Consider the following 13,551-nt stretch of genomic DNA (forward strand, 5'->3'; position numbering starts at 1 on the left):
TATTTTAATTTAGTTGAAGTTACTATAATAAATAAGCTATAATAAGTTTTGTATTTATATCAAATGCATATTTCCATATAAAATTTATTTTTACAACTCTTTAGGACTCTACAAATGTCTGCAAGACATTAGACAACTCTGCATGACTCCGCAAAAGTTTGCTCAATTCTGTATAGTTCTCGCGAAGTTATTAATTTTCATGATTCTTTTTAAATCTCTACAAATCAACAAATGTATTTATTGAGTAAACCCCTGTTAGTTTTAATTCACAGTAAACATAAACAAATTGAGTTATTTTCTTCTCTTAGATTAATGGAATTATAAAGATACGAAAGGGTTACACTTACAGTAGGGGTGTAATCCATAAGATAAGCAAGAAAGTCTGAGAGTGTGTCATCATCATGTCTTACTTGACTTGATTGATTTTGATTACTCATTATCTCTTTTCTTTGCATGTATAATTTGGGGAGTTAGGGTTTGTAGTTCCTCACCTCTCTCTTAATTTTCTCTTTCTTTCCCGCATTCTTCAACTTTCGATTTCTCACTAAATTAAATCCCAAAACTAAACCTAGATTTCCATTGTCTCTCTATATTTTTATGATCTAGGAGAGAAGAGAGAAGAATTTTTGGTGGGGATGAATATGGGTTTAACAGCTGTTAAAAGGAAGGACCAAATGACAAAATTTCAATTTGATTTAACGACCAAGATTAAAGATGCGAACATTGAAATAAAATGCGTTGAGCGAAAGAAAAGGTCAACGAATCTGGACTTTCCTTACTATCATTAAAAGGGGGTGATATATAGGTGGTTATTAGGCTAGGAATAGATTAGTCATTTCCGCTTTTTGAGAGACCCTTATAACTGTAGGTAGATATTCTTATCACATATCTAGTCCCCCCCAAAAAAAAAGGGGTTGTGCCCAAAAAAACAGGTCGTTTTATTCCCATTGGCTTTGTCTTTTGTGGCTAGCGGGCTCTTGGGCCTCTCGATGTTTTTTTCCCCTTTGTTTGGGCATAAGGCCGCTTGCAATTTCTACAGGGGCGATACGGAGGGTGTTTTCATATCTGACGTGTAGGATTGCCCTCGTTTTAGGGTTTCGCTTATAAGAAAGACAAGGCCGTCGAAAGTAGATGCCTCGTTTCTCATCTCAAATAACTTTGTATCTGTAATCTTTTGAGTTTCCAGACCTAATCTCAGTTTCCAATTGAATCATGAGGTAATTTCTACATATTTAAATTTGTTTCGAATTCGGTTTCAATTGGATTAATGGTCGATTTGAAGTCAATTTTTCTTTTTGATCCGTATTTTAGGTCAAATATCCTGCTAGGGTTCTTAAAATTTAATCTTGTAAAAGACGGGCTGGGGATTGTTTCTTTTTTGCTAATTTGTTTGTTGTTTTTGATGTTTCCATTTTTTTTATCACATTTTCTTACTCTCATGTGAATCTCATCTCCTGACCTAATTTGATGTTTCAAGTTTGACGTTTGAAGAGGAGATGAAGCTATCTCCAATAAAAAGTCCCAAACTGATGGTAGAAGATACGGAAAAGACGGTGGTGTTAGAAGGTTTGGAGAAGACGATTCAAGGCAGGGAGCAGACCTTTGTTTTGTGCTTTCCTAGCGCCGTGGTTTATAAAGATGTTGGCGAAATCTTGATGGAATTTGAGAAGATCAGTTTGAAATTAATAAGTACACCATTCGTACATTATATCTTTTGTTTCAGTGCTATATTTTTTTTATGCATTGTTAATGGTTTCATCTTTTATCTTGATATTGACTATTTCTAGTGCATTATTGATTCGAATTCATTTGGTTTTGTTTGTGTTTTTAGGGATCAGATTAGTATGCGCCACAGAGAAGTTTTTTATTCAATTCTTCGCCATGGAAGGTAGAAACATTTTGCCCAATGTTACTCCAGCAAAGTTTTGTCCCTATCCTTTTGTAGCTATGGTAGTGGAAGGTGAAGATGCTATTAGTAAAGTTCATCAGCTAACATCAACGGCCGAGAGATATCCCTTTCTGATACCTGCTGTGTTATGTTCTTGACTGCATTGTTATCTCTCATTTTAATTTATATTTATAATATAAGTACTGGTAGATAACACTACTATACAGTTAGTGAAGTTGAGTCTTACTTTGTCCTAATGAATGGATCGAACATTTTGTGTTACAGGCGTGCTTATAGCAGTGTCACACCTGATAGTGTGAAAGAAGATTGTAGATTGTGGTTTGGTATTGACTCTGCAAACTGGATAGAAGAAGCAAAAGAAAGTAATCTTCTGGCAGTCGCACTCCCAGGTGGCCAAACATTTGGCCCTGTTGAAACAGTGTTGGAGAAGTTAGCTGAACAGTGTCACCTTAAGTACGAGTAAGCTGCAGTCTCTAGTTATGAAATACATATCTAATTTTACAGAGTTCGTTGCTCTTTGTTATTTCTATCTTTACTCCTGTTTCATATTCTCAATACGTTGTAAGATGGAATTCGTCTCCTTTTAGGTACTTCAAGGAACAGAATTTAGCCAGCAGTTCCGATCTCTACAGCAGTTTCTACAGCAATTTCTACAATGAAGATCTGACATTCGTCTTAATCAGGCCTATGGCTTTTGAAAAGGGATGTGTGGGTCATCTGCTATCCATTATTCAGAAAACGTGTTTGTGCTTCAGAGGTTTGCGAACGTCTTTGATTTCATCTTGTTTATTGTTTGTTTAGGTTGATGACATATTTAAGATCTGATACAATCTTTTAATGTTAGGTATGGATTTGGTAAAGAAACCTGAAAATCCTATTGGCGATGCATGGCCTGCTGATTCTTGTTCCTCACATGAAAAGGATGAATATGGCATTGCCTTGCTTATTGAAAATTTTTACTATAATGATGTACAATTAAACACGAGTTGCAGCGATGCTGGTATGCTGATTGACACAAGCAAAGAGAAGGTTGGAATTTTCAGGTGAATATGTTATACCTTCTTGGAGGTTTAAGTCGACTGTTTTTGTGTTTTGTTTTTTTTAATTATTTTGCGAACAAAACGATTATTAGTTGAACACATACAGTTGGTATGCTTGCCTGTGTTTCTGGTTTTCCTGTGGAGGCTCATTTTACCTTATGTTTTATGGCAGCGACTTAATTTACATAGGCAAGCCTGGTGACACTTGTATGATTGGTGATTATTTCAAATGCGGTACTGTTTCCTGGGTGGATTCCAGCACTGGTGCTGTCTGTGGTGGTTATTTTTTGACAACCTTGTCGAGCCTCCAATTTTAAGATGACTAAGCATGATGTGTTCTTATCGGGTATATCTATTGTCTCTGAATTGGGAAATGCCGTGTGTTACTCATTTTCTCTATGTTTGGAACGAACTTAATCATTTTCTCTATGTTTGGAACAAACACAAATTCCGAGCACGATTAAATAAATAAATTGACTTTTCCCTTTTTTTGGTCTGTAAAGAATTGTGTGTGATGAGTTTCGAAGTTAGGTCACTTTTTTTCTTTTTTTTTTTGCTGAATCACACTTTTTTTATTAATTGAAAGGCTAAAAAACCAAGCCTAAAGTTTTGCAGGACTAAAAATAAAAGCTAAAATCAATACAGACTGTGACTTAACTCATAAAGAGACTAAACATTAGCAAATGAATCAAGACATAATTTTAACATAAACAGAAATAGGATACTCTTGGCTGCTCAATCCTCTTTAGAAAAGAATGTCTCCCCTTGTGAATAATTCTTTCTCCTGCATTCAAATATACTCCATTTGTTGCTAGTGTGTTTGCTGAAAAATTTATTTCCTTCATGCAGTGTATTAATTTTACTGTTTCAAACTTGTCAACCACCTTGAGCCATCTTACTTTTATGTACCAGGGTATTTCACCATCTTTAAACCTTTCAATGGCAGTAATTGAATCTGATTGAATGATTATCTTGGAGCATTCCATATAAGCAGCCCATTCAAGAGCACACAATACAACATATTCACCTGCAATGGAAGTGGGAGAAACACCAATGCCACCTATGAGGGTACCAAGTACCTGACTTTTGCAATCTCTGGCAATAACTCCAATACCAGCTTTTCCTGGATCTCCAAAGGATATTCCAGCACAACAAAATAGAATACAATCAGTTTCAGGAGCAGTCCAAGAAATCTCTTTGATGCAGTTATATTTTATTCTTCTATCACCAATTTTGAAGAATGACAAAACATGATTATCATAATCTTGACTCCATTTGTTGCCTTTCATTCTGTAGCTACCTTCTATTCTGTAGCTACCTTCTTGTATTGTTTTGTATATCCTGCACTTAAAGGCATTGTAATTTGGCTTAACTTCCTCAAAAAACTATTTATTTATTTGAAATCACAGATCTTTCATTGTTGCACAAGCTGCTGTCATCCAAATTTCTTTTATAATGGGGCTTTTATTTTTGGCAGCTACATGGATGTCTTCAAAAGATTTAGGATTTTTAAAACCAAAAATGGATCCAAGCCAAGACCATATCTCCAAATTGAATTTGCACTGTCAAAATGTATGAATCATATTATCCAGTTGTTCTTGACAGATGCAACATCTTGAAACCATGTCATAACCTATCTTCATCATTTCCTCATCATCCATATACACACCTTGCTGTAGCTTCCAGATGTTACTAGCTATACTAGGATGTAAAAAAGATTTCCAAATGTGATCAGGCCATGCTAGCTTTGGTTCTTTTTCTCTTACTCTCTCTACTGAAGCTGCAAGTACAAACTTTCCACTTTTGTGCCCAGTCCATATCATCTGATCTTCACCATTACCAATTTCAGGTAAACAAGAAGTGGGTAAGAGTTGTTGTAGCTCAGTAGGTATGCACCAAGTTTTTCCATTTAATAATTGTGCCACTTTCATCCTTGTATTATTCTGAACCAATTCAGAGAAACCAATTCGAACTTAGGTCATTTGTATTGTCACACAATGGCTTCTCCTTGTTTTTAATCGATTATCGTGGTTCCCTCTGAACATATTAACTGATGTGTCATTTATGATTCGTAGGTGTTCCTTAGTGACCCTTCATTTCGCAATTTGGTTTAAGTCCATCTACTATTTTTTTTTGCTTTTTCGTTTTAGTTTTGAAGTATGTGATTTATTTTTTTTGGTTACCCATGGAATCATAATTTGCAAAAAAAATTTGGAAGTTACTTATATTGAAACATGGCTTTTTAATAAAGTGGCCAACTTTTTGTGGTATAATTAAGAAAGTGGCCGTATTTTTGAATCATTGGCAGAGTTTGACATTTTTCATCCCGTTTTTTTCAAAAAACGGCTAACACCAGTTAAATGTGGCAGTTATCCTTCTTGGTAAAAGACTTTAAAGTCCCTCTAATCGACTAACTAGCTAAACTATTATCAGTGAAGATCCCTAATTAAAACACCCAGGTTCATCTTCTTCCCCAGTTATGAACTTCAATTGATAACACAAGAATAAAATAGAGACGCAAATTAACACCTGAGGTCAAATCCCTGCAGCAAATTAACACTTGAAATCAAACCTTACTGAAATCAACATACATAAATTCTAATCAATTCTTATTTCTACAGAAAAAAAAAGAAGAAAGAATGGCCATTGAAATCAAATCTATGCAACAACAATTACAATAGGAAAACCAATCATGGGAACAAATACCCAATTAAAAGCTTACCATACCAAATCCTCACTGATTCAAACCCAAATTCTTTTCTTATCTCAACTTCTAAAAACCCATTGTTCCCTCAAACCTTCTTAAACATTCACCATTAATCATTAGCTTTGTAATATTTGAGTTGTTAATTCCATAAAGTAGTGTGATTAAGGAAAACAAATATTTGGATAAAATTTGATATTTCAAATATGCATTTGAAGGGATTCTAAAGTTTCAGACACAATTGACACCTTCGCCAACCATCAATTGTTTTAATGGTTGGTAGGCTCTCTCCCGCTCCACCACGGAGATAGGAGTTCGAACCCCATAATTGCAAGAAAATAACTTCTTTAAGAGTAAAAAATGTAGTCCAAAGCCATTGTTCTACGCCTCCAAGGCCATTGTTCCACGCCATCAAAAAAGAATCACAACCGATCATTCAGAAATATAAACAGTATAATGCAAAAATGGTTGATTGTGATGCTCTTAGATAAAAAATAAAGGGCAGTCCTCTCCCGCACGGTCGAGCGTGGAGGCTTTATAAGCTAGCGGGTCAACAGCCGTTGGACGATGATCCATATATTCTCTTATCCGTTCAGATGAATATACAGCTGGATCATTTTTTGAAGTAACCATAGTGATGGAAATATTAACATGCATTGTATCAGCAGCAGCCGGCCGGGAGAAACCCCTCGCCTTTCTCAATCACTATGTGTATTAGTTTGGGATCTTGAACGGTTTAGGATACACTGTGGATAACTTCTGCTCTCAAATCTTGCCATAACTGTTCAAGTTCCTAACAGAACCAAAAAAAAGTCTGAAAATCTTGAACAACTCCACATGTATATTTGAAATCATATGAAGAAAAAATGGCTATTAACAAAAACCTGCGTCCCCAGACATTTTGATCAGTGAGTTGTTTTAGAGAAGAAAATAATGTTTTTGGAGAGGGAAGAAAGACTCATAGGCTACTTATAGGCTGCCGCGGCAATGATGGCATGATTTACCTAACATCTTAAACTATGAGGTGCGCTGTTTGCATGAACTACCATAATCTCTCTCGTTCTCCTTTCTCGATGATATTCGTTGGATGGGCAAGGGGTGTCGTGGAGCACGTTATAAGACGCCTACGATTTAGCGGATGAGAAGTTCAAGCTCGCCATGTCACTATGTAATGATAGACTGGAATTGATGGTGGGAAACTTATGTGCACTTCAGTATGTTGGAGGTGGAACAATCATAATTTGGGCATTCAAATACAAGGATATTGCGGCCGAGAGTAACAAAAACAAAGTACTGCGACTACAATTGGAGTTGGAGTAAGGAAATTAGTATAGCAATATCGCAGACCCATATAAGTATAAGTACAGGCCATTTGCAATTACAAAGAGCAATGAAGTTTTATTATGGCATGAAAATGAACATAGGAAACTATATTGCTACAACAAAGATACATCAACTCTAACTAAGCTTTGGGACAGCGAAGGTAAAAGAATGTCATGGGTTGAAGCAATTCCTCACATGAATACCCTTCGTTTCTTTAAAACATCTAGCAAAACGCTATGACAATAGTACCTCAAGTTTAACAAAGCTTGGAATGGTAATCGTTTTTCATGCCTTCAAGCAATTCCTCACATGAATACCCTTGTTTCCTTGGTATAGATCTGGCGCCTTTTGTTAATTAGTATAGATCGTCATTTTATGTGAATCCAATGTGATTTAGCTTTATTGTTCATCCGTTAAAGATTATAGTTTTTGTCTACTTTGTGTTCTTGAAAGGTCAGTGAATTTGTGATATCTTTGTTTGACTTGGGATAATGGTAAGAGTTCGGGGAGTAAGATATCATAACAGCGTAAAAAGAGGAAATGCCAACACCATACAGTGTTGAACAACCATTGAGCTATTTTGTTAGTACTGTATAAGATTGTCATTTACTACGTGTTTTTGTCTACTTTCTGTCTTATTGAAACGTCAAGAAAATGCTTATTCAGGACCACAACAGTAATACCGCTCTCTTCACTCTGCGGTTGTATATGGCTGGTTCTTGTAATTCTTTTTTTCCGGAGATGGCTATGGTTGCGGTGAAGGATGCGGAAATGAATGCCTATTGTGAAGGATGCGGAAATGGATGCGTGTTGTGGTGGTGGTGTACCGTACTGTTGATTATCCGTCAATTTTCCTTTCTGAATCCAACTTTACTTTACTTGCATCTTCAACCAATCGAAAATGTGGAGAGTCCAACTTTGTGCACCCCCTCAAAACCGGGGTGCACATTCCGTCCCTTGTCATTCGTCTGTTTTAGTCTTGTCTGGTTTTCTAAAACCAGCTTTGCTTATTATGTTCGTGTTTAAAATACCGTCGGGAATATAGGAAAATAAAAGCTGCGCACTTTTTTAGGATCCCATTAACTGCTCATTCTCCTTTTTTTCTCGGTCTTCCTATGAACAAAAAAGAATATGAAGAGTCGACTCAGGCAGGGATGAGAACTTAAACTCAAACAAGCAGCACTTAACTGTTGATAATGCTCGCTGATGCTGGAGGTTAGTTTGTCTTCTTAATAGGCTTCTTTTATTTTTGATTCTGCCAGTTTGCCGCGAACAACTACTGGTTTTGTGTAAATATCTAATTCAAATAGCTAGTTAATTTGTAGGCATTACTTTGGGCCACCCCAAAGGATTTAGGGGCCATCAATTTATACCCAGCCAAAGACTCTAGTTAAGGGGTACCCTATATGATATTGAAGTTACATAAATGCCCTTCTGGTAAAACTGTATAAAAACCAAATCAAAAACAATTCTACTCATTTCAACTCTTCTTCTTCCAGTTTCATATTATCTTCCGATTGTGGAAGAAAAAAAAATTTTCCTCGTTCAACCGAAACATCGCCGCGAATCGTAAAATCAAAACATCGTCGATTCGATTATAAAACAATGGATAAGAGAAATGAAACGCACAGACCTAGAACCAAAAATGTTGCTCGGGGTATCGATCCAAACATTGGAATTTTAGCAAGAAATAAAGAAATTCTTGCTGCAAATGAAGAAGAACGCGAAGAACAAGTACCCGGCAATGTAGTCGGTGGTGGCGATTCCGAGACTCAAACACTTCGTCAACTTCAAATGGCCCCAATTAGGTAAGAATCTATCATTTTTGGGGTTTATTTCGCTTTAATTCGTCGAATCGAGAAAAATATTTTCTAGGGTTTTCGGTTATTTATCCAGATTCGGACGATATGCATGCTCATTTACTTCTGAATGTAGTCGTGTTCTTCATTTTTCAAGAACATCGACAGTATTCGGGAGAAATATTTGATGATTATCTGCCGAATATTGGTGGCCATATCTTCCTGGATACAAACTCCTAATAATCGGTAGTTTAATGAATTTTTTGGCTACCGAATATATTTAAGTAGACACAAAGTATTTGAAAGAACACTCACTACCGAATGTATATATTGAAAAAATCTCAAAATTTCTGATATAGGAAAAATCCCATTTTGGGGCCAGTATTCATTCGGAAGACAATATAATGTTTTATACCTCCGATTGTGTAGGATAAAATTTTAGAGTTTCTGAACTCCAGTTGATGAATATTCGGTTGTAAACATGTTTAGTTATATTCCGATTGTTTTTCATTCGAAAAAAATATGTGTCTTCTTACTTCCGAATTTGTACATTCGGGTTATAGATGTGCACTTTGTCTTCCGATTGTGTAGGATGAAAAATTTACAGCTTCTAAACTCCAATTGATGTATATTCGGTTGCAAATATGTTTAGTTAGCTTCCGATTGTTGTGTATTCGGGAACAATATGTGTCTTCTTACGTCCGAATGTGTACATTCGGGTTATATTTCCATACTTTGTCTTCCGATTGTATAGTTTGTAAATATTGTTCCTTTCTTTGTTGTTTAGACAAAGTCGAGAAGGGAGGAAGAAAGTGACAGCTAGTGCTAGGAGGGAAAGGAGTGCCAAAGATAATTCAGGTGCTCAACAAAGCGAACAAGAACAAAGCAGTCAACAAGGAGTGCAACCAACTGTTGAACAACAAGGCAGTGAACAAGGGGTGCGACCAAGTGTTGAACAAGCCGCTCAACAAAGTGCAGGACCAAGTGTTGAACCAGTTGATCCAGTGGCAAGAGTAGAAGAAGAAGGACAACCAAGTGGTACCCAAAAAGCCAAAAAAGGAAAAGATGTTGTAAGGAAGGATATTGCTAAGAAAGCATCACATCTTGTCCCTCAGCACTTGAAGAAGAAGGGTATTCCAGCAGGCACAATCATTGGACTACCAGCGGATGGAGGAAAATTGCTATTTGGATACAAAAACTCATGGGCCAGAGGAATATATGAAACCGAGGTAATAAAATTACTATTTTTTATTAATGTATTTTCTATGTGTTATATCGTAATACTTGTATTAAGGATTTTTTTATGTACTTTAATAGGATCATCAAGATGCGGTCTGTCTACTCAAACCTACCGCCGCACCAACAAAAATGCTTGCGTGGCCTTTATCCGGTGAATGTGAAAGGTTCAAGACAATTGTTGCCAACTCGGGGTTAGCTAATGCCACCGAGAATTCATTGTTGGAACATGATCGTGTGGCCATATCGGCGTTCGTGGAGAGAATGTATCCTGAGACCGATACTTTCCATATGACGTTTGGGGAGATGACGATCACCCCGGATGATGTTGTGCAGATTCTTAACCTTCCCGACCAAGGCACAGCTGTGAAGTTTAACTACACAAAGCAGTTAAGTTGGGCACAACTTTATTCTCTAACTAACAAATGCTTATGTTGGGATGAAGAGACAACAATAGAAGAGTTTAGGAGGCATGCCAGTTATAGAACAAGACAGATCAACATTACAGCTTTGATGAATATGTTCCGAGGCACCTTGGAGAAGGAAAAGAATGGAACGTTAACTGATGAGCAAGTGAACCACGCTGCCACTACATATCTCCTATGTGTATTGGGATGTGTCATATTCCCCAATACTTCTGGCAACCGGATCGACGCCAACCTTATACAACTTGTGGATCCTCTCCATGAAGTCGGTGACTATTCTTGGGGCACGGCATGCCTAGCATTCTTGATGGAAGAGTTGAGAAAGGCGTCGAGGCTAGGAACCTGCCAAGTTGCCGGGAACGTGGCTCTATTGCAGGTTTTTTCTTTAACTCTATAACTCACTCTATAGTTATTCGGTAGACAATACATATGATGCATATTCATAACTCCAAAGGACGCATATTCATAACTCCAAAGGACGCATATTCGGTAGGAATTGATCCATCTTATTTTCCGAATGTTTGTTATTCGGTGGCTAGGTACTTAGTTTTATTTACGATTATATATAATCGGAAATATGTTTTTGATATTACTACCGAATATACAGGCCAGAAAAACTAGAGGTTACTGAACTCCAAAGGACGCATATTCGGTAGGAATTGATCCATCTTATTTTCCGAATGTTTGTTATTCGGTGGCTAGGTACTTAGTTGTATTTCCGATTATATATAATCGTAAATAAAGTTTGGAAATTACTACCGAATATACAGGCCAGAAAAACTATAGGTTACTGAACTCCAAATGACTCATATTCGGTAGGAAATGATCCATCTCTATTTCCGAACGTTTGGTATTCGGCGGATAGGTATTCATTTTTATTTCCGATTATATATAATCGGAAATAAAGTTTGGAAATTACTACCGAATATACACAATCTATTTACTAAAACTTGGTTTCTTATGTATATAGGCATGGATCTATGACCACTTCCCTATCCTGAAGTTGGCCGGAGAGAACCCGGGGTGGTGCAAAGGTACTCCTAGAGGAACAAAGTATATATTTGAAGACAACCGTTATAGGACAAAATAGCAGCAGTTGATTCGCATGAGGGAGATTTTGGACCAATTGAAGGCCTCGGACGTATGCTTTGATCCATACAAGGAAGATCGATCCATTGGGAATATAAATGTTCGGTCGGACTTGTCCCTTTATTTTGGACCGTTGTGGCACCCCACAGGATATGTGATGTATAACCCCTCTAGGGTGATGCGACAACACGGGTATATACAACAACAACCTGTGGAGAAAATGGGGGATTACTACAAATTGGAGTTGGAGTTGTGCTCTTCTAGTGGTGATAATCTCACGATTGTTCACACAGGCCCACCTACTGTTCTTGATAACTGGGATAAGAGGAATGACTTCATTATCGACACTGGTAGACGAACCACCCGAGGTGATGAAAATTCTCCAGACTATATGAGTTGGTATAACAAGGTATCACATTCTTTGGTTATCCGTGAAATCAAATCCAACACTACTGCGGCGGGTTCAAGTTATAATTGTATCATCAAAGACAAACCAGCTGGTTATGATAGACTGGTGCGTGTTCTTATATTTTTGTTCATTTATATTATTCCTATAAATCTTAGGTAATTACCGTTTGATGTTATGTCATTACGTATAAAAAACAGGTGAATAGGTTCAAGCGTGTTTCCAAAATGTTAACTGCATGCCTGAAGAGCGGAGATCCCATGCCAGCTGAGAAGATCAAATAGGCTAGAGATCTAGTTGATAATATGGAAAACGAAGATTATGCTTCCCAGTTTGGGGAGAAAGTCACGAAGAGGCATCAGCCTAAGGTGGCAGTATCAAAGCCGGGTAAAAGAACTTGAGCTTCATCGAGCGCTGAAGCTCCTCCAACTGAAGCTGCTCCAACTGAAGGTGCTCAAACCCGTGGTCGTGCAGGACTGGGAGGTAGTCACGGTCGTAAAGTAAAGAAGAGCAGATAAATGACAATGATTTTTGTTGTACATTCGGAAATTTGTTTGGGTAACTAAGTTAGACAAGTTCAAATGACAATGATTTGTGTGGTATATTCGGAAGTTTTGGTAACTAATTTAACTTCCGATTATTTCAAAGACAAAATTTGAAAAGTATAAGTTTTTCCAAATTCTGATTTTTGGGCCATCGTACATTCGGAACTTTACAAAAAACCTATCCTCCGAATATCACAAGTTCAAAACAAACCACGCCATGGCTCCAGGTGGTTCTAAGGGCCAATATTGAAGGTTAGACAGCCCATATTCAGAATTTTTGGTAACTAATTTAACTTCCGATTATTTCAAAGACAAAATTTGAAAAGTATAAGTTTTTCCAAATTCTGATTTTTGGGCCATCGTACATTCGGAACTTTACAAAAAACCTATCCTCCGAATATCACAAGTTCAAAAAAAATTGTTTCCTGGAACCAAACAACGTCATAATCGGAAAGAAAGTTGACTCATAACATAACCGAATATTACAATCGATAGGTTGTTTAACAAAATATTCTTCCGATTTCGTATAATCGGCTAGTTTTTATATTAATAATACTCCGATTACATCCATTACATAAAGTTCAAACGGCCTTAACCTTACAATTTCGTCAAAAGCACCTAAATCCATACTCCTAATTGACCATAAAAATATTAAAACAGATCATAACTTCCAGTGACCATAGAAATTGTCCCTCTTGATTTTGTAGCATCCTTCATGTTCAAATCGTTTCCCGTAGAGGTCCACATACCGGCGATCCGCAAGATTTCTCTGAAATTACGAATGAGTAACAAGTTAGTACTAACTTTTGTTAATGTGAGTTGGAGTTACAGAGATACTTACTCGTTTTTCATACGTCCACCAAGGAAAAGCGTTCCTAACAAACCGTTCCTCATCTTCAAGTTTGTCAATCTCCTTATCGAGCGCATTCTTTCTCATCTTAATGTCATTGAATGATCTTCGAATTCGATTACCATCTAAGGCCTCAAATACCATTAAGATACGATTCCATATCTGCTCTTCGGATTCCGATTTGTGGAGCTTGTGAACACGATCATGAGCAGTTACCACAACCCA

At 37.0% G+C, this 13,551-nt stretch overlaps 1 protein-coding gene across 4 annotated transcripts; it reads left to right on the top strand.

Annotated features, from left to right (window-relative positions):
- The first annotated feature begins 1,058 nt into the window (after positions 1-1,058).
- Positions 1,059-4,343, top strand: LOC113340772. Of its 4 annotated transcripts, none has more exons than XM_026585849.1 (8): positions 1,060-1,217; positions 1,478-1,689; positions 1,832-2,033; positions 2,174-2,368; positions 2,497-2,666; positions 2,754-2,952; positions 3,122-3,295; positions 3,862-4,343. In XM_026585849.1, the coding sequence occupies exons 1-7, from the start codon at positions 1,213-1,215 to the stop codon at positions 3,264-3,266; spliced, it is 1,128 nt and encodes a 375-aa protein (XP_026441634.1). In that variant the 5' UTR covers positions 1,060-1,212; the 3' UTR covers positions 3,267-3,295; positions 3,862-4,343. The 4 variants fall into 4 exon arrangements, with proteins under 4 accessions (XP_026441636.1, XP_026441634.1, XP_026441635.1 ...); XM_026585850.1 differs by having other exon boundaries at positions 3,896-4,343; XM_026585851.1 differs by lacking the exon at positions 3,862-4,343 and having other exon boundaries at positions 1,059-1,217; positions 2,174-2,362; positions 3,122-3,451.
- Positions 4,344-13,551: the final 9,208 nt, after the last annotated feature.

Source organism: Papaver somniferum, unplaced genomic scaffold (genome assembly GCF_003573695.1).
Source record: "Papaver somniferum cultivar HN1 unplaced genomic scaffold, ASM357369v1 unplaced-scaffold_23, whole genome shotgun sequence".
Lineage (NCBI taxonomy): Eukaryota > Viridiplantae > Streptophyta > Magnoliopsida > Ranunculales > Papaveraceae > Papaver > Papaver somniferum.

Bases quoted from the DNA above. Each gene is read 5' to 3' on its own strand.
- LOC113340772 (XM_026585849.1), top strand. The intron at 1,690-1,831 runs GTACACCATTCG...TTGTGTTTTTAG, and splicing joins GATCAGTTTGAAATTAATAA to GGATCAGATTAGTATGCGCC. The intron at 2,667-2,753 runs GTTTGCGAACGT...TTTTAATGTTAG, and splicing joins AACGTGTTTGTGCTTCAGAG to GTATGGATTTGGTAAAGAAA.